General features: G+C 39.5%; 1 protein-coding gene across 1 annotated transcript in view; it reads left to right on the top strand.

The window, feature by feature from the left end:
• OCA2 (OCA2 melanosomal transmembrane protein) overlaps positions 1–25,706 on the top strand; it is a 504,847-nt gene that overhangs the window by 209,360 nt on the left and 269,781 nt on the right. The window contains exons 16-18 of the mRNA XM_045448936.1: positions 6,836–6,983; positions 8,934–8,991; positions 11,601–11,709. Of these exons, the coding sequence (XP_045304892.1) occupies positions 6,836–6,983; positions 8,934–8,991; positions 11,601–11,709 (315 nt within the window). The remainder of the gene's footprint in view (positions 1–6,835; positions 6,984–8,933; positions 8,992–11,600; positions 11,710–25,706) is intronic.

The raw sequence follows: 25,706 nt of genomic DNA, 5'->3' as shown, positions 1-25,706 counted from the left end.
GCTTTCTGGATTCTTTTCTTGTCTCTGTATTTTGCAAATTGTCCTATGATATATTTTGGCTTTGGCTGGCTTTTGTTTAATTTGATAGGAGTTCTCTGTGCCTCCAGGATTTAGATATCTAAGTCCTTCCCCAGATTAGGGAAGTTTTCAGCTATAAATTACTCAAGTAAACCTTCTGCCTCTTTTCTCTTTTTCTTCTGGGACTCCTATGATACGAATGTTATTATGCTTTCTAGAGTCACTGAGTTCTCTAAGTCTACATTCATGATCCAATACCTTTCTTTCCTTTTTTTTTCAGCTTCATTATTTTTCATATTTTTCTCTTCTATATCACTATTTCATTCTTTTGCATCATCCTTCCTTGTCATTATAGTCAGTTGGTTTTGCATTTCAGTTATAGCATTTTTAAAAATTTTAGCCTGAGTACTTTTTAGATCTTTTATCTCCGTAATAAAGGATTGTTTAGTGTCTTCTATGCTTTTCTCAGGCCCAGCTAGTATCTTTGTGATTGTTGTTTTAAATTCTGGTTCAGGCATATTACTTATATCTGTTTTGATTAGATCCTTGGCTGCGACCTGTTCTTGTTCTTTCTTTTGCAGTGAATTCCTCTGTCTTGTCAGTTTTTCCAGGTCACTGTGTGTGTGTGTGTGTGTGTGTGTGTGTGTGTGTGTGTATGTTAGGAAAGCCTGTTATATTTTCTGCTCCTGAGAGTAATAGCTATTTTAAAAAGAGGTCTTATACCGTCCAAGGCCTGGTGCTTCAGGAAGTGTTTCAGAGTTTGCACTCTGCTGTTATGTTTAGGATGCTTTTCCCCTCCAGTCAGTTCTCTGAAGAGTTTCTTCTTGCTTGCAGTTGGGGGCGGGGTGCAGGGGTCTAGGCATGTTTGACTTTGTTAGGTGTGTGGTGTTTTAACTAGGTGTGCTTTTGTCTGCTTGTCAAAATAAACCTGATCCTATTTCTACTAGAGCTGAAACTTTGCAGCATTCTACAATCAGTAGACTTGGTGTGTGTGAGGGTTTTGTGTCAGTCTTCTAGGTGAAGGGCCTGCTGTGCTGGTTCACAGGCTGACTTGCCCTAGTAAAGATGCACCTGCAGGGTGTAGTGGGGTGGGGCTTGGTGTAAGCAGCTCCAGCCTCCACTGGGGGTACTGTGTTGCTCACTGAAGTCTGTTAGTGCTGACAGATTGGGGAAAATGGCTTTGCCCCACACTTTCATCCTGGAGCAGGGAATCTGCTCCCACTGTTCTAGAAGCCCTCACAGAAGAGCGAGCAGTCTCCCTTTTTGTGTCCTTGGCTTCCATTAGAGCCCTGCCTTCACCTTGTCTGTGCCCAAGCTGTCTGCCTGCCAGGTGGCACAGTACTCCTGTGTTTTATCTCAGGCATGTGGCTGTTTTTCAAAAGTCCAAATTTTAGGGAACTGGTGCAGCATGGATCCATGCTGATCCTCTGGGGGAGGGTCTTGCCATGCTGCAGCTGGTTCTGGCTTATCCCAGAAAAGCAGTTGCAGGATCGCACAGAGGCTCAGAATTTATGATAAAGTGCAGCAAAAAACAAGGCACCAAGGCTTGCTGCCCTCAGCAGATGTCTCTGTTCCTATGCTAATGAATGAGGCAGCATGTTGGCACCCTCCAACTCTTTTGTCCTCTGAGAGGCTGTGCCACCTCTCCCAAATGCACTCCAAGAAGGGGAACTGTCTTTCCTAGTGTGACCCAGGGGATCCTCAGACCCCACTGTCTGCTCCTAGGCCTCTGCCTTCCTTTCCAACAGGAGAACTGCTATGCCTGCCAGGCTCCATATGGCAGTGGCATGGACTTCTAAAACTTCACACTTTGAGCTCTGCTGCTTGTAAAAACTTGTGATAATCATCTGTTCCAGTTTTCCCAGGCAGTGGTTTTGGGGAAGTGTTTCTGTTGTGAAGTCCCCTGTGTGCTGCTTTCTCTCTGTTTATCTGCCTCTATTCTGTCTCCAAGATCAAGGCTCCCTCCCCTTCAGAGCACCCATGATTCTTTTCTCCCCAGAATCATGTCTCTGCACCTACCACCTTCCACAATGTGGTTTCTTTTCTCACTCTAGTTCTACAGTTTTTTCTCTCAGGATTCAGATTGATTTCTTGGGTGTTTGGAATGATTTGATATCTGTCTAGCTTTTTGAGGATAAGGCAAGCATAGGGTCCCCCTATTGAGCCACAATCTTAAATCCTCTCCTATCTCTGCTTTTCTCTGATGGGTCTGGTTAGAGTTTTATTAATTTTATTGATCTCAGGAGCTAGGTTCTGATTATATAGATTTTTCTCTAAAATTTTCTCTTTTAATGATTTGTACTCTGATATTTATTATCTTCTTACTCTGAGATTATTTACTCTGCTTTTTCTAGTTTCTTAAAGTAGAGGTTGAAGTTATTAATTTTATATATATCTTCTTTTCTAATATAGGTGTTCAGTGCTCTAAATTTCCTTCCAGGTACTACTTTAGTGACCTCCTACCAATTTTTGTATGTTTTGTTTCATTTCCATCCAGTTCAAATTACTTTCTAATTTCCCTTTTGATTTATTTGATCCTTGGATATTTTAGAGGTGCTTATTTACCACATATTTGGAGAATTTCCAATTACCTAATTTAATTTAAGAGTGACCAGAGAGAATATACTTGGAAAACTTGAATCTTTTAAAATTATTAAGATGGTTTTATGGCTAGAATGTCTAGCCTTGTAGAAATTCTGTATGTACCAGAAAAGAGTATGTATTCTGCTGTTGTTGGGTGAAATTTTGTCAATATGGTCAATTAGGTCAAGTTGGCTGATAAAATTATTCAAGTCTTCTATATTCTTGCTGATTTTATTTTTTAAAATATTTTAAACCTTTATTTTTGAGAGAGAGAGAGAGAGAGAGAGAGAGAGAGAGAGAGAGGTAGGAACAGAGAGAGAGGGAGACACAGAATCCAAAGCAGGCTCCAGACTCTGAGCTGTCAGCACAGAGCCCAACCTGGGACTCGAAATCATGAACCGTGAGATCATGAATGGGGCCAAAGTCAGACACTTAACCAAGTGAGCCACCCAGGTGCCCCTATTCTTGCTGATTTTCTATCCATTTATTCAATAAATTACTGAGAGATGAAAATAGAAATCTCTAATTATGATTGTGGATTTGTCTATTTCTCTTTACAGTTATGATTTTTGCTTTATATATTTCAAAATTCTGTTATTAGGGTACATAACATTTGGGATTATTTCCTCTTGAAGATTTAGCACCTTTATCGTTATAAAGTGACCTTCCATATCTATATTCATATTCTTGCTCTGACATCTATTTTGTTGTTAATGTAGCAATTCCAGATTTCTCTTGGCTGGTTGTAGTGTAGTATATCTTTTCCATTCTTTTATCTCTATATTTAAAGCGAATTTCTTGGAAGTGGCTAACAGTTGGGTCTTGCTTTTTTTATCCAATTCCTGATAATCTCTCTTTTAATTGGTACGTTTAGATTATATTTAACATGATTAATAATATGATTAAAGTGTATCATCATGTTATTTTCTATTTGTGCCTTATCTTCTTTATCCTTTCCCCTTCATTTTATGCTTTATTTTGAATTGATTGAATATTTAAAAATATTTCATTTTATCTTTTCTTTTTGCTGTTACATTTTTGGCTATAGTTGTGTTTTGTGAATTTAGTGATAGTTATACTACTAACTTCAAGTGATACTGCTTAACATAAACTATAAGAAACTATAAGAAAATTACAGTAGTATAATTCCATTTCTCAACTCCTGGCCTTGGCATCTTCCCCTGAAACTCATCACTTGGAGCTGGATGACCCTCCTCTAGGCATTCTGGCAGTCCCCAGATCCTGTGAGAGAGCACATCCCACATGGTAATGTCTTCACCTTTTTGTACCATGTATATGGTAACCCCAAGTAATGCTATAAGAGGTTGGTTGAAAAGCTCAGGAAGATAGGGACAGGAGGTAATCAGAGAGGTGGAGATTAGACATCTGATGATATCTCCTGGTCAGGGGCCAGCGTGGAAAAGGTAAGAGCTTATATAGCGGGTCAGAGCTCACAAAAGCACTCGCCATTTGAGGATCTAGAGTCTTTCCTGTAGACCTTTGGCTTTATTCTGCAAGCCATGGTAAACCAATTTGAAAGAAGGAATCTATCTGTCTGTCTGCATATCTGCTACCCTATCTTTCTAGATAGATCAGCCTAGATAGATTTATCTTCCTAGAAGATAGGTAAATATAAAGATAGATAAAGTGTCTTCTTTCTATATATCTATCTATATAACTGTATCTGTCTATATATATCTATCTATAAAATAGATAGAATAAGCAGTGTTTTATGACTAACCGTGGGTGGATTGGTAGGAAGTGACTCCAGTTAGAGGTTACTGAGGAGGAATCAGAGTCAGTAAGTGTGAGGAGATGAGGTCTGGACAAACTGATGACCTGAGACAGGAACAAGTGGACCCTGTAAGAACTATACCAGTATATCCTTAACTGTTTTTGTGGCCCAGTACTGCCCTAGTTCATGTTTACTTATGACATATCTTATATCTCTTTCTAACTTGCTGGAGACCAATCCTGTAACTTATTAATTTTTATCCTTTAGCATCTAGCATGGTATCTGACATGCTCAATAATGTCAGTGTAGAAATAGTGAAGAATGGCATTGATAAGACCAAAATGACATTTCAGGCTCACATACCTGGAAGATGAATGATGTCATATAAAAACTAAGAAAGTGAGAGGAGAGAGAGTTTTGTGGAGGGAAGATGGAATGTTTACCTGTGAACCTGACAGCACAAGATGCAGAGGGCAATTTCAAGTAGCCCATTGAAACCATAGTCTTAGAGCTTAGCAGAGAAGAGAGGGTGTGGAGATGGCAGAAGAGGTGTGGAGGAAGCCTGAGAACTGAGAAGCAAATGCACTTGGGTTCTGGGTACAGGCAGTGAGCTTCCTTTCCCTGGGCAAAATCTCTCAACTAAATTCCCTGATAAGTGATGATGTATTTCATTCCAAAATGATGAAAACAAAAGTACACTACCTAAGGATTCATGCATGGGAATTATATGGGGAGAATAGCTCCTCCTGTTTGATTTGATACATTAGAAGGCAGCTAGGCTCTAGGTGTACACAAAGGGGCTGAGGCTGCGTCTGGAAAGGACACCTGCAGAAAGGAGCCCTGGGGACCTGGAAGGCCAGTTTCACGGATGCAGCAGTGACTCCCAGGCTCTGCTTCTCCACACATCGATGGGGAGAGACCTCCCAGCCTTCATTGCATGTACTAGCCTCAGAGACTAGCCATGCTCTTGTTTAGCTCTTTAAAGTTGATCCACTTGGGAAAGTGACCATCACCTATGCCTTGAAAGACAGGCTGGAAAGTCTCTGCACTTTATGAATGGGCTTTGAATGATATCTTCTGTGTAATGTGGTTCACACCATTGGATGAAACACCTTCACTGAAGCCTCTGCATGACCCCATCTCTCCTTTCCTGTCCCTGTGTGATATTTTTGTGCTCAGTCGTTCAGAAATCTAGTTTATTCGATTTTCTCCTCCTCCTCCTGTTCCTCCTTTTAATGTTATCATAACCTCATAGGTTGTTTAATGAGATGTGAGGCTCTCTGAAAGGAAATTACAGATATGTTTCTCTGAAGAAGATTCTGAATTATACCCAAGTTGATTTATTTTTTATTTTGGCAAACTACAAAGTGTCAATATGAACTGAATGAAAACACATTACACAGCTTAGTTCCAAAGAGTTGTCATCTTTGCAAGGCTAGGTCTTTAGAGAAAAGCGTGTGTTAACTGAAATAGTTTTAGTGCCCCTATTCTCTCCCACTTCTCTTTTCTGAATCTTGATGCAATTTGCAATAGCTCTGCCACATAGTAGGTAATCAACTCTTGTGTACTGAATAGAGGGGGCTTAAACAGTGGTGTTTTCCTAGTCACTAAACCACAAGTACGTGCTACTTCTCAGTATTTAGATAATGGGCCTGCCTTGCCTCTGCTCTGAGCTAGTTGTCAAGTACTCTAGTCCTGCTTCAAAGGGTTCTGTCTTTTTCATCTTGAATCCTTGTGATATGAGGTATAGTACATTGCACATAAGAGGTGATTGATGAAAATACTGTTATTCCTTATATTTTTTGGTGGATATTTGGAGAAATTTCTGTAGCACCTTTAACTGTAAAATAGAGGTTAAGTATAAATTTTCATAAAAGATTTTGATATTTTAGGAGCCAATGAATTGACAATTCATTTCTCTTTTCTATACCAGAAGATGTCTGAAATGATGAGTAAAATTTGCCTCATTCTATTAATTTGAGCATTACATAAGTTTATCTAAGTTTCTCTCACCTGTGTTCTTTCACAGATGCAAGCTCAGCTTGGAGGCCTGGTCAGGAGGCAGGGCATTCACTACCTCCTGCTCTTATCAGATGCCTTCCTGCTGAGAACTACACTTGTATCTTCCATGTTCACTAGATATACTTCAATGATTAGGCAGTGTCTGGATTTTGGCTGAGAGATCCAAACTCCTGGCTGTAAGAAATAATTCCCTGGGAGGGGAAAAGTTTGTTGGGTGATAGCATTGATATGTATATTCAAGAATTTATTTCTCACCAAAATCACATTACTTTGCATCCATGGCAATTTTTTAATGTGGGCTTTGTCTCCTGGTTCTATTACAATAACACGAATGCTAAGTCACTGCTTTGGTTTGGTTCTTGGTTATTTGTGTATCATCAGGTATATGTTTCATAGTCTTGGAAGGTTGTGAGGAATAGGTGCCTGCTGATGTCTGAGGTGGTGGGACACTCAAGCCTTGGCTTTTCTTTCCTGCAGAACTGAAGCACGAGATCCACGTCTGGCGCCTGACTGCGCAGCGCATCAGCCCGGCCAGCCGAGAGGAAACAGCAGTTCGGGGCCTGCTCCTGGGGAAGGTGCAGGCACTGGAGCACCTGCTGGCCCGAAGGCTGCATACCTTTCACAGGTACCAAGCCAGGACCCTGCTTGGGCTACTCTTGGTTTATAGCAGTGGCTCTCAATTTTACCAGTTGTGCTCAATGGTTGAATTGTATCAATAACCTATTTACTACCACCCCCCCCATGGTGTCTAAATGTCATCCAATGTACAAGTCAAGTAAGTTAAAATGATGCTTCTTCAGAGTACTTCATGGTACTACAAAATAGTAACACTAGCGTCATGCCAATGAAGCTGTGTAAGTCTCTTGTGGCACATTATTTTGTCTAGCCTCACTTAGATCTCTGGAATATGTTCTGGTACCAGCCCCAGTTTAAGGATGAGATAACTGAGGCTCAGAGAATTTGAGCAACTTGTCCAGGGTTCTACAGCTAGGAAAGAGTGACACTGGGGATTGAATCCACACTCAAGCACCGCCTGTCACACCTTCAAACATAACACTTGTTCTATAACAAGAATCAAAAACAATTAATATAACAAAGAAATTAACAAAATACTCTCCCAGTAGTTGATTTTCAGGGACCTCAAAGTACTTAAGTCCTACTCAATTCACTTCCTGTCATTTGCTTTTAATCAAAGCTGATATGTAAAAATGAAGGGATGAATTTTTCCTCCAACTCTGATGAGGTGCTGAGTTCCAACCTGTCTTCAATTTGGGAGAGCTGATAGAAGAAGCAGGAGCATATCTACCCTTCAGGGACATTGAATCATTACTGCCACAGAGCTGGGAGCTGGGCTAGAATGAGGGGTCTGTCAAAGCAAGGAAATGCAAATCCCTGTGAATGTAGTGTGAATGATCTTACATGTTGCAGTTTGCTGAAAGCAGCTCTGTATTCCTGGGCTGATGACAGGAGCTGGGTGTGGTGACTGTGCTGACCCTTGAGGGTCATCCCGTATGGTCTTGAAGCCTGTTATTTTAGTGGGGGTAGGGGGAAGGCTACAGGGAATGTGTGGAATCTTACTCTCTCTAGCAAAGTGCTGTCTCAGCTCCATCCTAGCCTAGGACCAGCCTCCACCAGGTGGTGCTTGGGAAGCAGGACCTCGTGTCTTGAGGCTCCAGGAGGGCCCTGAATTGCAGGCTGGGGACCAACTTCCACCACAGGCATAGATCTTAAAAGGAGAAACTTTGTAAATGAAAGATGCTGGCTCTGCAGATTTTGTTTGTATGTATTATTTTAAAAAATTGTCTTCAGGATTTGCCTGCGTCTGCTGTGATTTCCTTTAGGGTCTGTTCTGGCTGTGTAGTCAGCCTATTTTGATACTTGTGGCATATAAGTGCTCATAAAACTAAATTCTCCACAGTATAGCTCTTTTTCCTGGTTAGTAGGGAAGAAAATAAAGCAGAAATTGTGGACTGTTAGGAAAGGTTAAAAGGGAAAGTCATGTTGGAACAAATGAGGGTGACTGAATCAGATCAGATGTTCCCATGACCAGAGGAGAGAGAAGCACACATAAGTTCTTTAAAATTGATTTCCATTGATAAAAATCACCACTAAAGCAAGTGGAATTTCTTTAATGTTTTTTCCTTTAATAAGTTTGGTTGTCAATATAAAATAACTTCATTTTGAAAAAAAGTATAGGAAAATAGAAAGTAAAAAGAGAAAAACAAAAGTATCTTACTGTCATCCCCCTTGTTCACATTTTGGTCAGTATTCTTCTGACATTCCTTGTGCTCATGCTCACACATACACATGCTTGCACACTTGCTTCCTTAACATTCCATTCATTTCCTGTATTACTTTTCTTCAGAAATACAGAAATATATTTTCCAATCCATAAACCCAAGTTCACTGGTCACCTTCAATGACTAGGTGTGCCCAGTCTGTGGCCAAATCAGGCATCACTTAGTGCCTGGTATCTAGGCCAAAGGTCCATGCTGACATGCGCTGACTGCTGCCTTGCTGATCTCACTGCTCAGTAGCTCCAGGAAAATAATGAGACTGCCTTTTTCTCTTTTAGACAAATCTCACAGGAAGATAAAAATTGGGAGACCAATATCCAGGAACTTCAGAAAAAGGTACTGTGGTTTATTCTCTCAGGGATTTCTGAATCACCTCTTGCTTCACAAAAGTTAAGACTGAAAGTAATTTCTCTTTTTATTCCTATAGTTGTACACAAGACATGAGTTATTTCTAGGAATAAATGGGAAAAATCATTTTCCAGGCATGATAGGCCTATTTTGTCCTGAAATGGAAAAGTTAAAATTTTTAAATACCCTTTGAGATAGAGTGGCCCTTTCTATGGTTAATGCAGCTGCAGAGAAAGTTGGCTGGGTGCCTGAGGTTCTTGCAGCTCTTCCTGATCCTAAAAGGCAGGTCTTATGGTCCCCATTGTGTGGATGAGGAGATTGAGGCAGAAACAGATGAGGCATGCAGTGTGAGATGGAACAGCTTTAGGGACAAAGATGGAGTGTGTGGTGTACATTCTCTCATATGGCTCTGACTTCTGGTGGGCTGTAACTTTTGAGTTCTGTTGCTAATTTTCCTGCTTTAACAGACCTTTTTTTAGCCTATCTGAGAACACAGTACCCCTCTCCTAGCTGAGAGAACTCTGCTCCAGATCTGCTGGGAGACATTTATATCTTTGTGAAATTTCAAATCCAGGTAGTTTCTTTCCTAGGGAGAGATTGATTACCCACTTTCTTATTATGATAGGAACATTTTGTCCCTTTATAAAGAAATTTAGGTATGGTGGTCATGATGGGTAATGTGTCCTTTGGGTCTCTCTTCCCAATCTCTGCACCACTGAGATGGTTGGGGTTAGGAAAGGAGGGTGTGGCTATGACACTTTTCTGGGCCCCAGGTTTATGCAGATCCTGCTTGCTTTGCTAGACCATGTAGTGCTGGCTGTGAATTAGGGAAAAGATTGTGTATCTCTCTGTGTACGAGGTGGATGAGGATTGAAGAGAGGTGGAAGGGAAAAACAAGGAGCTTGTATTAAATGAAAGAGTTCTTACTGTGATAGCTCCAGAAAGGCAAAAGGAGAAAATTTGACAGACACTAAAAATAACAGATAGGAATACATTTTGGATCATTTCCGCTTACACCAGCAAAGTGATGCTGGAATGTTCTTTGATCTTCCTGATCCTCCATTCCCAATCCTAGAACTGCCCATGGTAATACCTACGTTCTATGATTAACATGGCTGCATGGAGGGTTTATAGTGCCTCCCCTTACAACAAGTGAGGGGCCATGCCCTTTTCCTCCTAATTCACCATCATAGACTCATCTAGCCAAACTGGCCTTCTTTGGAAGTGGGAAGGAGAAGATGAGTAGGGGCCAGTTGAACCACAAGCTTTGGCAGTGGGTGGGGAAGGAAGAGATAATCAGGAGGTGGCCCACATGATTCGTGAGCAGGGGGCTAGGGACTGCAGACAGAGCCAGTGTAACATGTAAGAATATGCTTGCAGTTTTTATGACAGCAGCTTTAACTGTATGAGTAGAGAAATCCAGAGAGAAAATCTATACCTATACACACATCTATCTCCGTATCTCTATACCTATACCTATACCATCTTTCTGTACTTCTATCTCTATCCATATGTATACCCATAAATATCTGTCGCTATGTCTCCCTTTCTATCCATATATACACATCCATGTCTATATCTATCTAATTCTAGATATACATAGACAGATGTGCTGGCAGGACCATACTTAGGAAAGGACATGGCATAGTTGTCAGTTCACATGGTAGAGCATGATTCACATAGGGGCCTGTATGGGTAGGGCATGATGCCCCAGGGCTCATCTGTGCCAGTTTTCATGGATCTCTCTCCTTTCCCCAACTCCACACAGCTGTGGCTTTTGGGGCACAGCACCCTCTGGGGACCTCACCCCATCTTACTCTGTGACTCAGGCCCACTTAAAGGAGATATAGTACTTTCATTAACCATTTAAGGTTAATGAAGGTACTATAGAGTTTTCTGGCACCTCCCGTCACCCCTGAGCGACTCCACAGGCTACCAATGATGTCATCTTGATGGCTATGAGACTGCCAAGTGTCTTCCAGAGTCCCTGTGAACATGAAAGGAGATAGTAGGAGCCTTCAGCAGGAGTCATATACTGCGTGAATATGTTAACCTCGGTGCCACCATGAACAGGGATTTGTGTAATAGGAGGAAAGTTGAATTAAAAGGATGTGAGCATGTAGCACCTGTGGAAATGTGTGGCCAGGTCCTTGGAAGTTACATGTTGTTTCCCCAGTGGTTTTACCAACATCTAACCTAATTCTTGTGGTGTATCTGGGAGCACTTTCTGCATCATATTGATAAGCTATTTAGTCAGATGTTTTATAAAAGGATTGTCCTATGCTTTAACTTTATTGTGTTTATTTTTTAATAAAATATTAAAGGTTTTGAATGCTGTAATTCCAAATCTGTAGTTTTCTTTATAATGCATCACCTTATGTTTATTTTTTAATAAAATATTAAGGTTTTGAATGCTGTAATTCCAAATCTGTAGTTTTCTTTATAATGCATCACCTTATCTTCTTTGAAGTTCAAGATGTTGTATTTTTCATCTTAAGGAGAAAGTTGTAGTGATTCAAGTCATGTAGGATGATGGACACATTGCAGGAAACAGAAGATTGTACCTAGTAAATGAGTTGTGTTTTTCTCTCTTACAGCACAGGATATCAGACAGGATTCTGCTCACCAAATGCCTGATGGTGTTGGGATTTGTTATCTTCATGTTCTTTCTCAATTCATTTGTTCCTGGTGTTCATCTTGATCTTGGTGAGTCTAATTTTTTGTTACCTTTTGTCTATAGGCTTTGCAATTACTATCACAGTCTGGAAGGGAAGATTTCAAAGCTTGTTCCCAGACATTGGTCATGAGGGTGAGATGAAGGGTGGCCATCTTTGATAAAAAAAAAAGGAAACCTTTATCCACTACCTTTCCTTTTGTTTTCTGGAAGAAAGGGAGAGGGAGAGAGGGAGCGAGGGAGAGAGGGAGAGAGGGAGAGAGAGAGAGAGATTCCTCTCCAGCCCCTAGTGTCTTAGTGCATGAGTCCTCGACCCTCCAGGGTTTAACATTAGAAGAAATATGGAGTAGATATTATCATCTTTCTCATACTTGATAACCAGATCTTTAAACTGTTGCTTGAGAAGCACTTCAGAAGAGATGGAAGGTCACATCAACAAGGTCAGACTCCTACAGTTTGTGAAACTTGACATGAGGATTAGATGAGCACTGAAAGGGCCAGAGGAGTGCAAAAGGTCTATACAACCCCCTGTTCCCAATGGTGCCTCCGTTTTCCCCACACAGCAGAACCTGTTCTCCCACCCTTTCCCATATGTTGCTTGCTTTCACAGTGCCGTGGCTCTCCCTTTCCATTTCTCAAGACCTGTGTCAAGGTTGTAGGGCCTGTTCCCACTTGAGATATGACTGTCTTGAAAATTGAGCTCACCAGATATCTTGTTAACTCTGGTATCTTTCCACTCTTCATCAATATTTTCCACATTACTTAGGTTTTTTTTTTTTTTTTTTTTTTACTGATTTAACAGTTCTCTCTATTGGTGCTATTACTTAAAACAAAACAAAACAAATCAAAACAAAACAAAACAAAACCCAAACCACTTCCAAAATGTACTTCATAGAAGGGAACTTTAGAAGAAGGTGGTGTAGGAGGACACTGGGCTCACCTTGTCCTGCTGATCACTTAGATTCCACCCACACCTGCCTAAATAACCCAGAACACTGCCAGAAGACTAGCAGAATGGACTCTCTGGAGCCAAGCATAGACAAGAGGCCCACGGAAGAGGGTAGGAAGGGTAGAGAGGTGGTGTGCACTACATGGACTGACAAGAGGGAGCTGGGGTGGTGGAGGGGCAGCCCACCCGGCAAGGTGGAATCCCCAAGTCTGGCTTGCAAAAGTGGAGGGTCTGGACTGCGTGAATTCTGACAGCCAGAGGGACTTAAATCTGGAATGTTATAAGTCAACAGCTCTGCTTGGAGAGTGGGAGGGCAAGAGGACACTGGGAGGGAGAGGTGTTGAACCCTGGAAGACAGAGCTCAGCTCAACGGGGAACAAAGGTGTGAGCCAGTGCCATCTCCCTCTCCCATCCCCCAGCCAAAAACCCAAAGGGAACCTGTTCACTGAATGGGCATGGGTCGGCCTCTCTCCTGGTGCTGCAGGGCCCCTCCCGCAGGGAACCATCAAAGGCAACGAGAGCTGATCCTGCCCCTCCCACCCCTGTGCACCTTGTGGATCCACCCCAGCTAATATGCCAGATCCCATCAAAGAAACACCACAAGCCTGGCAGTGTGCAAGAGGCCCAGACAGGGGCCACACCACTCCACAATGAGTCCTGCCACTAAGAGAGGGGAAGTTAAGGTACACACCAGTCTGACTGTGGCCCAGCACTGGGCTGGAGACAGACATCAGGTGTGACTATGGCCCCGCCGACCAAGTTACTCCAGACAGCACAGGGGAAGTGCCCTGCAGTTTTGTGCCACACCAGGGACTATCCACAATGATGAAATGGAAGAATTCTCCTCAAAAGAAACTCCAGGAAGTAGCGACAGCTAACAAATGGATCAAAAACGATTTAAGCAATATAACGGAACAAGAATTTAGAATAATAGTCATAATATTAATCGCTGGGCTTGAAAAGAGCATAGAGGACAGCAGAGAATCTCTTGCTACAGAGATCAAGGGACTAAGAAATAGTGTCATAAAAAATAATATAAATGAGGTGCAAAATAAAATGGAGGTGACCACAGCTCGGATTGAAGAGGCAGAGGAGAAAATAAGTGAATTAGAAGATAAAATTATGGAAAAAGAGGAAGCTGAGAAAAAGAGATAAAAAAAATCCAGGAGTATGAGGGGGAGAATTAGGGAACCAAGTGGTGCAATCAAATGCAACAATATCCATATAATAGGAATTCCAGAAGAGGAAGAGAGAGAGAAAGGGGCTGAAGGTGTACTTGAACAAATCATGGCTGAGAACTCTCCTGATCTGGGGAAGGAAAAAGGCATTGAAATCCAAGAGGCAAAGAGAACTCCCTTCAGACATAACCTGAAATGATCTTCTGCACGACATATCATAGGGAAACTGGCAAAATACAAGGATAAAGAGAAAATTCTGAAAGCAGCTAAGGATAAACATGCTCTAAAATAGAAAGGGAGACTGAAAAGACTAGTGGCAGACCTATCTACTGAAACTTGGCAGGCCAGAAAGGAATGGCAGGAAATCTTCAATGTGATGAACAGGAAAAATATGCAGCCGAGAATCCTTTATGCAGCAAGTCTGTCATTTAGAATAGAAGGAGAGATAAAGGTCTTCCCAAACAAACAACAATTGAAGGAATGAATCACCACTAAACCAGCCCTACAAGACATCCTAGGGGGGATTCTGTGAGTGAAATGTTGCAAGGACCACAAAGTACCACAGGCATCACTATAAGCATGAAATCTACAGACATCACAATGACTCTAAACCCATATCTTTCTATAATAACACTGAATGTAAATGGACTAAATGCTCCAATCAAAAGACATAGGGTATCACAATGGATAAAAAACAAGACCCATCTATTTGCTGTCTCCAAGAGACTCATTTTAGACCTGAAGACACCTTCAGATTGAAAGTGGAGAACTATCTATCATGCTACTGGAAGTCAAAAGAAATCTGGAGTAGCCATACTTATATCAGACAAACTAGACTTTAAATTAAAGGCTGTAACAAGGGATGAAGAAGGGCATTATATAATAATTACAGGGTCTATTCATTAAGAAGAGCTAACAATTATAAATGTCTATGTGCCAAATACGGGAGCCCCCAAATATATAAAACAATTAATCACAAACATAAGCAAACTTATTGATAAGAATGTGGTAATTGCAGGGGACTTTAATACTCCACTTACAGTAATGGATAGATCATTTAGTCACAGGATCAATAAAGAAACAAGGGCCCTGAATGATACATTGGATCAGATGGACTTGACAGATATATTTAAAATTCTGCATCCCAAAGCAACAGAATATATTTTCTTCTCAAGTGCACGTGGAACATTCTCCAAGAAAGATCACATACTGACTGGGTCATAAAACAGCCCTTCATAAGTATAAAAGAATTGAGATCATACCATGCACACTTTCAGACCACAATGCTATGAAGCTTGAAATCAACCACAGGAAAAAGTCTGGAAAACCTCCAAAAGCATGGAGGTTAAAGAACACCCTACTAAAGAATGAATGGCTCAACCAGGCAATCAGAGAAGAAATTTAAAAAAAATATGGAAACAAATGAAAATGAAAATACAACAATCCAAATGCTTTGGGATGCAGCAATAGCAGTCCTGAGAGGAAGATACATTGCAATCCAGGCCTATCTCAAGAAACAAGAAAAATCCCAAATACAAACTCTAAGAGCACACCTAAAGGAAATAGAAGCAGAACAGCAAAGACAGCCTAAACCCAGCAGAAGAAGAGAAATAATAAATATCAGCACAGAAATAAACAATATAGAATCTAAAAAAATGGTAGAGCAGATCAACGAAACCGAGAGTTTTTTTTTTTTTTTAAATAAACAAAATTGATAAACCTCTAGCCAGGCTTCTCAAAAAGAAAAGGGAGAGGACCCAAATAGATAAAATCATGAATGAAAATGGAATTGTTACAACCAATCCCTCAGAAATACAAGCAATTATCAGGGAATACAATGAAAAATTATATGCCAACACACTGGACAACCTGGAAGAAATGGACAAATTCCTAAACACCCACACACTTCCAAAACTCAATCAGGAGGAAATAGAAAGCTTGAACAGACCAATAACCAGCGAAGAAATTGAATCAGTTGTCAAATATCTCCCAACAAATAACAGTCCAGGACCAAATGGCTTCCCTGGGGAATTCTACCAGACATTGAAAGCAGAGATAATACCTATCCTTCTCAAGCTATTCCAAAAAAAATAGAAAGGGAGGCAAAACTTCCAGTCTCATTCTATGAAGCCAGAGTTACTGTGATTCCTAAACCAGACAGAGACCCAGTAAAAAAAGAGAACTACAGGCCGATGTCCTTGATGAATATGGATGCAAACATTCTCAATAAGATACTAGCAAATCGAATTCAACAGCATATAAAAAGAATTATTCACCATGATCAAGTGGGATTCATTCCTGGGATGCAGGGATGGTTCAACATTCACAAATCAATCAACATGATAATTCACATTAATAAAAGAAAAGATAAGAACCATATGATCCTGTCAATCGATGCAGAAAAAGCATTTGACAAAATTCAGCATCCTTTCTTAATAAAAACCCTTGAGAAAGTTGGGATAGAAGGAACATACTTAAACATCATAAAAGCCATTTATGAAAAGCCCACAGCTAACATCATCCTCAATGGGGAAAAATTGAGAGCTTTTTCCCTGAGATCAGGAACACGACAGGGATGCCCACTCTCACCGCTGTTGTTTAACATAGTGTTGGAAGTGCTAGCATCAGCAATCAGACAACAAAAGGAAATCAAAGGCATCAAAATTGGCAAAGATGAAGTCAAGCTTTCACTTTTTGCAGATGACATGATATTATACGTGGAACATCCTATAGACTCCACCAAAAGTCTGCTAGAACTGATACATGAATTCAGCAAAGTCACAGGATACAAAATCAAAGTACAGAAATCAGTTGCATTTTTATACACTAATAATGAAACAACAGAAAGACAAATAAAGAAACTGATCCCATTCACAATTGCACCAAGAAGCATAAAATACCTCGGAATAAATCTAACCAAAGATGTAAAACATCTGTATGCTGAAAACTATAGAAAGCTTATGAAGGAAATCGAAGAAGATACAAGGAAATGGAAAAACATTCCGTGCTCATGGATTGGAAGAATAAATATTGCTAAAATGTCAATACTACCCAAAGCTATCTACACATTCAATGAAATCCCAATCAAAATTGCACCAGCATTCTTCTCAAAGCTAGAACAAGCAATCCTAAAATTTGTATGGAACTACCAAAGACCCCGAATAGCCAAAGTAATTTTGAAGAAGAAGACCAAAGCGGGAGGCATCACAATCCCAGACTTTAGCCTCTACTACAAAGCTGCAGTCAAGACAACATGGTATTGGCACAAAAACAGACACATAGACCAATGGAATAGAATAGAAACCCAAGAATTGGACCCACAAAAGTATGGCCAATTAATCTTTGACAAAGCAGGAAAGAACATCCAATGGAAAAAAGTCTCTTTAACAAAGGGTACTGGCAGAACTGGACAGCAACATGCCAAAGGATGAAACTAGACTACTTTCTTACACCATTCACAAAAATAAACTCAAAATGGGTAAAGGACTTGAATGTGAGACAGGAAACCATCAAAACCCTAGAGGAGAAAGCAGGAAAAGACCTCTCTGACCTCAGCCACAGCAATTTCTTACTTGACACATCCCCAAAGGCAAGGGAATTAAAAGCAAAAATGAACTATTGGGACCTCATGAAAATAAAAATCTTCTGCACTGCAAAGGAAACAATCAAGAAAGCTAAAAGGCGACCAATGGAATGGGACAAGATATTTGCAAATGACATATGAGACAAAGGGCTAGTATCCAAAATCTATAAAGAACTCACCAAATCCACACCTGAAAAACAAATAATCCAGTGAAGAAATGGGCAGAAAACATGAATAGACACTTCTCTAATGAAAACAGGCACATGAAAAAATGCTCAATGTCACTCCTCATCAGGGAAATGCAAATCAAAACCACACTCAGATACCACCTCATGCCAGTCAGAGTGGCTAAAATGAACAAATCAGGAGACTATAGATGCTGGCAAGGATGTGGAGAAACGGGAACCCTCTTGCACTGTTGGTGGGAATGCAAACTGGTGCAGCCACTCTGGAAAACAGTGTGGAGGTTCCTCAAAAAATTAAAAATAGATCTACCCTATGACCCAGCAGTAGCACTGCTAGGAATTTACCCAAGGGATACAGGCATGCTGAAGCATAGGGGCACTTGTACCCCAATGTTTACAGTGGCACTTTCAATAATAGCCAAATTATGGAAAGAGCCTAAACGTCCATCAACTGATGAATGGATAAAGAAATTGTGTTTTATATACACAATGGAATACTACTTGGCAATGAGAAAGAATGAAATCTGACCTTTTGTAGCAACGTGGATGGAACTGGAGAGTGTTATGCTAAGTGAAATAAGTCATAGAGAGAAAGACAGATACATATGTTTTCACTTTTATGTGGATCCTGAGAAACTTACCAGAAGACCATGGGGGAGGGGACGAAAAAAAAAGAAAGTTTAAGGAGGGAGGGAGCCAAAGAGACTCTTAAAAACTGAGGACAAACTGAGGGTTGATGGGTGTGGGAGGGAGGGGGGTGATGGGTATTGAGGAGGGCACCTGTTGGGATGAATACTGGGTGTTATATGGAAACCAATTTGACAACAAATTTCATATTTAAAAAAACCAAAAAGCAAAATGTACTTCAAATGAATTATAGATTTATGGGAAAGATAAATTTGAAGTCCTATCAAGGAATGTGTTCTTTAACCAAAAACTTTATCTATAGATTTCCTTCAAAGTAAGCTCTGTTAAGATATTTTAAATATCTTTTCATAAAAATTTTATTTACTGCAACATTTGAAGAAGATAACTTCTGTAGAAAGTAAAGCCTCTAACTTTGTAAATTAGTTGGGTAATGTGAGCAAGCTTCAGTTATTCACACCATGGCATTGCTCCTTTGGTTCTAGGCTACCACTAGAAATCTTTAGATTATAACTTAATTTCCCTTTTCTGTCATGTGTAGAAAGACACATTGCTAGAGTCTTACACATAGAACATGATGTACATGCTTTTGACTGGATGTTCAACTTTATATCATGTGTTTACAGCCTCTGAGAATTTATTTCCTTAAATAATTTCAAAACCAATTTGCCAGGCAGCCTGGGCTAAGTTCCAAGTTGACAAGTGTTCTTTGTCCACACCTGAGAGTCAATCCACATAGAATCCTGATGTAATAATGAAGAATGCCAAAGCTATACTTGTAAAAATGTCATGAATTTTAATTGTATTTGGTGTATTACATTTAGAAATTATTGTTGTAATGTAGTTATTTTGAATTATACTGCATACATAATATAATTTTAACATTAAGAGATGGTCATCTCTGGCAATTAAGCAAATACAATAATACTGGTGTTTGTGGGCAGAGGAGTTCCATTAAATAATTCTTGGGTGTTTGTTTTTTTTAAATTTTTTTAAATTCTTTGGTGTTTATAGAATATTTTTTTCTAATTTTACTTGGGATCATACTTTAAAAGAACACAGCATGCATTTGAAAGACTAAAAAATATATGGGAGTTTGCATACAATTTTGTTAGCATTTGGTAGTGATCATTGTATAAATAACAATATTTTTAAAATTTAAAGTCACATCTTTAACTGTATGGACTTTAAAAATCTTGATTACCATGAAACCTTTTAGCCTGAGAAGTCCATACTTTTTACTAAGATGTCACATCTATTTTTGTGTGGTTGTTGTATCTATGATTGAGGGGCTTCTTTTTTGCTTTTAAGTCTTGTGTTTTGTTAGGATTGAACAAATGATTTTATCTGGGGATCCTGGAATACATAACTCCTATATTTGCATTCATCATGATAGAAGACTTAGGTTGACTAGGAGAAAATTTCGATTAGCGTATATTTTAAATGGAGTACAGTATCCTTAGAATTACAGTAACTCCCCTGATGGGAACAGGAGCAAAATTGATACATGACCTTCCCAGGGCTTCAGCCAGTAGAGATGGGACCATTTATTTTTAGTGAATTACTGTTTTGAAAATGATGTGCTGTGTAAGTTGAGTATAAAATATTATGTCATATAAAATGAAGTGATGTCATATCACACAACGTGCATCATGAAAAACAACATCATATAAAACAGCGTGATGTCATTTGATAAAGTGGTGTCATATATCACTGTGTACAATGTGACATCACATAATTAAAGTGTGGTATCATATATCAGATCATGCCATGTAATAAAACAGCATCATATAACATATTCCTTCATTTAAACATCATATCCTAAACACAACATTGACTCTCATTTTATTTTTTTATTTTAATTTTAATTTTTTAAAAGTTTTTATTTAATTATTTTGAGATAGAAAGAGAGAGAGAAGGGGGGGGCACAGAGAGAGAGAGAGAGAGAGAGAGAGGTGGAGAGAGAATCCCAAGCTGGTTCTGTCAGCACATAGCCCAATGCAGGGCTTGATCTCATGGAACCATTGAGACCATGACCTAAGCTGAAATCAAGTTGGATGCTTAAGCAACTGAGCCATCCACGTGCCCCTCATTTTATTTTTTAAGTTATCCCAAAAAAGACTGATTTTTCCTTTTGATACGAAGTTTTATGAATTTTAACAAAGATGCATATTTATGTAACCACCACTACAATTGGAATACAGAACAGTTTCATCACCCAAAAATACTTCAAAGTTACCCTTTTGTAGTCACCACCTGTCTTAATCCCAGCAACTCCTGATCTGTTTCCTATCACTATAGTTTTGTCTTTTGGAGAATGTCATACATATGTAGTCAGAGTATATGCAACCTTTGAGATTTGCTTCTCTCACACAGCATAAAGCCTTTCAAATTGATCCAAGTTGCTGTGTGTACAGTAGTTCATTCTTTTTGTTGCTGACTAGCCTTCCATGATACGGATATAGTTTGTTTATCCATTCACCCATTGAAGGACATTTGGATTATTTCCAGTTTTTGGTGATTGTGGTGATTGTGAGTAGACTACTCCAAATATTCATGTACATGACCCTGTGTCCACTTAAGTTTTCACTTCTCTTGGGTAAATTACCTAAGTGTGGGACTGCTGGGTCATATGGTGAGTGTATATTCAGCTTTAAAAGAAACTGCTGCACCATTTTCTAGATTGGCTATAGCACTTTGTGCTCTCACAGCAGTACATGGGATTTCCAACTTTTCCACATCCTCTAGTGTTTGACATGGTTATACTCCCTCCCCTGGAGTTCCACAATGCCTTGTAGAAGCCTTAGATCTAGAACTCACATGTTATTCTAATCATTTGTTTGTGTCTCTGGCCCCAGGTTATCCTCTTTGCCCAAGCTAGACCCAAGGGCGTGGTCCATGTCTGCTAAATTTTTCTCTCCTCAGTGCCTTGTATAAATGCCTGACACATTAATGGATATAAGATATAGGATTACATAATGTACGAACAAACTTCTTATTGATTAGTATAGATTCCAACTTAGTTATTTTAAGAATTTAAATGTGGCTGACTTAACTTGGATTCTGTAAAGAGCAAAGCCTGGAACAAAGGCTTGTGTGTGAGATTTTCACTGGGGAGTATGATTCCTGGGAAGAGAAGTGAAGGATAGGGAAACAGAGTAATGTCAGGCAAATGTGAAAAACACTACACTGTGGAAACATGGAAGCAGAGTTGTGAAGAGAGTGAGCCCAAACAAGGCTGCATCATCATCTGTCTACCAATGTGGGCCACTGGTTGCTGTATCTCATAGGATTGTCTGAGGAAAAGTATGAAATATGTCTCAGGTCTGTCTGTGGGGTTGTGTGGGAGAGTGGGGGCATTTACCTATTGGGTCCCATAACCCATTGGTCCAGGTTCCTCCCCATTGAATGCCATCTTGCAAATGTTTACAGCTGGTACATGCACAAAGGTCAAGCAACAGAAAAGCGACAGTTGAGAAGTAGGTGCATGGGTTCAAAACAGACTAAATCAGGGTGCATCTGTATGAGGGCACATCCACATAGAGCTGGCTACTGCCACAGGCTTCAAGTGAGAGACAGGAGAGCTTTGAGTATCCCAAGGGTGCAAGAAGTGCTACAGTAATGAAGAAAGAAAAGGTACCTGTCCTTTTATGTGCATCTGGCAAATAGATAGTTCCCCTAAGTGCAAGGGTCTTTATCTCACAACATATGCTAGAATTAACTCTAGTCTGCTCATTTGTTACACACAGGTCTACAGTCCCTACAGGAAATTCTTGGTACAAGATATGTTTCAAAATTCTGATATCTTTGTATGTTACAAATATAATTCAGTGCACATACTGAATTATATATAATGTAACACCCCCAAGAGATTCGGGGCCAGTACCTTGTCATCTAAGAATTGGTATTTCTGGAGTGAAACATGAATATTTATACAAGGTGGGATAAATTAAGACCACAAATTGCCTCATTTCAGTTCAACTCAGATTTTATTAAATTTTGACATAAAACTTACAATAAAAATTTTTGCTCTTCTGAACTTTAGGACTTCATAATTGTGGTAATTGATGAGGAAACTATAAGAGTCAGTGAGCCAGCTTCAAAATGTTGTCTTTGGACTTATAATTTATAACTTCATTAGCAGTTTTCTAGGTCTCCTTTGATGATTAGTTCAGGATGTCTCCCTAAGCTCTCTCACAATATGTTTGATTAGGTTTCAGTTCTGGAAATTTTTCTATAATTATTTCCCTGATTATGATTTTGAAATTGCCAGTGTTCTCACTGACCCTTGGTGTCCTATTGTTGAGCAATTTTATTGTCTTTGTTTAAGTATTTTTAGCTACCAATAAAGCAACTTACTTGTTCAGTCTTAAGCAAAATAAAGGATTATTAGAATCATACTGGCTTCACTGGCAGACTGCAGGGGATGATGGGTCCTGGGCAGGGGGCAGACTCAGGAAAAAGAAAGACATCCTGACAAAGGGCATGTTCCTGTTTTCCACACACCCTTCATTCTCTACTCACAGCTTCATGCTTCTCCATACAACATTTTCTCATCTTTTTTCTGTTCACAGCAGAATAGAGATGATCTGATTTATAGAATCTCACTTACAGAAACACAGAGAGAAAAGGCTATTTTGATTTCCAGATTCCCTGATGAAGAGTTTGATTGGCCCAGGTTCGCTTAGCTTCCTTTTCTAACCTAGAGATTATGACCAAGAGGACAGGGGCCACATGTTTTATACTGGAGTGGCTGGAGGTATAGTGCTTAGAGGAAGGATGGAGTCATTGTGAACTGGACAGACATCTCCAAAACTTCCTAATATGTTTCCCAGGTACTCTGATTTCTAGGAAGTAATTCATTTCAATTATATCATTCATGTATTAATTAAGTCATGCATTATGGCATTTGTACAACAAATGCAAGTAGTGGTTTAGGGGCTGGGTATAAGGTGATGAACATAAATACTAAGTCACTGCTCTCATTGGTCTCTCATTCTGGAGGGGAGATGGGTCTATACTGATTTACATGAGGTGGAATGAGGACTCCACAGCTAATTTAGACACAGATCTTTAGAGCTCTTATAGTCTGATGCAAAGGCAGGCAAGTTTACAAAGTTATAAAGCCAAATATGATCACTTCCATAATCAAGGTACAGATGAACTGCTATCAATGTCAAAATGAAAGAGAGCTAGAAGTAGGAGGGGGTAAGGAAATGGAAGAAAAGGAGGAGGAAGAGGAGGAACAGGAGGAAGAAGAGGAAGAGGTGGAAGAGATCACATCCAATTGAAAAGGCCGGGGAAATGCCTCTTGGAGGAGGCAGCATTTGCCACGGACTTTGACAAAAGAGTATGATCCCAAAGGTTGGGGATGAGATTAAAAATTTAATCCAGATGGAACAAGTTGAGCAAATACAAGGAAGAAAGGGACCCTTGTAGAAATTCCAATCAAAAGCGGTAACGGTTGCCCTGCGGTGACCCATAGTATATGCCTGGCAACTGGATGATTGCGTCGCAAGAAATAGTTCAGCAGCACCTTCATGTTGAGCAGGTGGTTAAGAAATGTCATTGTTCTAAGTGAGCTCAGAAACTCAGCAGCCCATAGGATGGATCTGTTCTTTTTATGGCTGAGAGGATTTGACCAGGTTGTCTACTAGCCGACATGTTATCAAACCATAAACTTAGACTGGTGAAATTTTACATTATAACAAGGATACCAGTGTATTAGTTTAGTGTCCCCTGTTGAGGGGACAGTATATCTGGGTCTTGGGGTTAGTCAAAAGATTTGAGTGTTTCATGGCATCATGCTGTGATGCCTGTGAGTGACATATGAGGAATTGAGCCTTTAAGTAAGTCACATGGTTACCTTGTCAGTGAGGGCTGAGATAATCTAGTTTTGAGGGTCTTCTCAGGACTCTGCTGCCTCAAAGAAAGGCTTTTTCTTCCTATGGCTTCAAAGTAGACCTAAGTGAATTGTGGCACTCATCTGGGTTGGAAGGATGGTTTGGGCTCAGACACAGTAAGGTGGGAGAAGGGGGAAAACAAATGGAGAAGACAGTGAGGAAAGCTCCAGTGGCTGAGAAATTTAGGAAACCTGATCCATCACTATGAGTGGAAATTGTTACATGCATTTTGTGTCAACCTGATAATAAAAACATTTAAGTCCCTAGATAGATCCTTCCTAGTTTTTATCAAGTATTCATCTTAAATGAAAGTAATTATCAATGTGATAATTTGGAATGATGATAAATAGAACAAATAAGTCTTAGCTTTTAAAAATCAGAGTAAAGTACTTATTTTCCTTATTAATCTCAACATGGGTAAAATTACTACATTCTCCATTACACTGAAGAAATGAAATCATGAGAGAGAGAGAGAGAGAGAGGGAGAGAGAGAGAGAGAGAGAGAGAGGAAGAGGAGGAGGAAAAAGAAGGAGGTAAGAAGAGGGAGAGAGAGAGAATGGCTTAGATTTTTTAAATTAAGATATGGAAATCACTACCATAAATTTCATCTTTGTGTATAATTCAGTGTTTTTTAATATATTCACAAAGTTGTACAACCACTGCCACTATCAAATTCCAGGACATTTTCCTTACCCTCAGATAACCTCACACCGATTAGCAGTCACCATTTCTCCTCACATTGCACCCTACACCTCCCTCCAATCCCTGGCAACTGATAATCCTACTTTCTGACTGTATGGACTTGCCTATTCTGGACATCTTGTATAAATGGAATTATTCAACGTGTGGTCTTTTGTGTCTTAGCATAATGATTTAAAGATTCATCCATGTGGCAGCATGTTTTAATACTTCATTACATTTTATATATGGCTGAATAATATTCCATTTTCTAAGCTGTACCATAATTTATCTGTTAATTGACTGATGGACATTTTGTTTTTTCCAATTTTTGGTTGTATGAATAATGATCCTATGAACATTTGTGTATGAGTTTTTGTGTGGACATATGTTTTAAGTTCTCTTGGATGTATACCTAAGAATGGTATACACTACACTTTACCTATTTTTTAAACTGGCTTATTTGTCTTGTTGAACTATAAAGTTCTTCATATAGTCCAGATACTAGTCTCTCATCAGATATGTGATTAGTAAACATTTTCTTGTATTCTGTGGATTTTCTTTTTGCTTTTCTTGATGGTGTCCTTTGAAACACAAAAGGTCTTTATTGTGATGAAGTCCAATTTATCTGTTTGTTTCTTTTTTTCCTTGTACTTTTAGGGTTATATCTAACAAACCATTGCCTAATCCAAGGTCATGAAGATGTGTACCTCTGCTTTCTTTTAGTGTTTTATAATTTTATTTCTTCCAGTTAGGAAGATCCATTATTTTTATATATGTTATGAGGAGTGGTCTTTTCTATATAGGAAGTGGTTTAATTACTAATACAATCTTTCTTTTGTTTTTTTTTTTTTTAAACCTTTTCTCTCAGTTTTATTGAGAAATAATTGGCACATTGCTGTATAAGT

This window comes from Leopardus geoffroyi, chromosome B3, assembly GCF_018350155.1.
Source record: "Leopardus geoffroyi isolate Oge1 chromosome B3, O.geoffroyi_Oge1_pat1.0, whole genome shotgun sequence".
Lineage (NCBI taxonomy): Eukaryota > Metazoa > Chordata > Mammalia > Carnivora > Felidae > Leopardus > Leopardus geoffroyi.
Note: the sequence above shows the minus strand (reverse complement) of the source record. Positions and strands in the feature narration are given on the sequence as shown.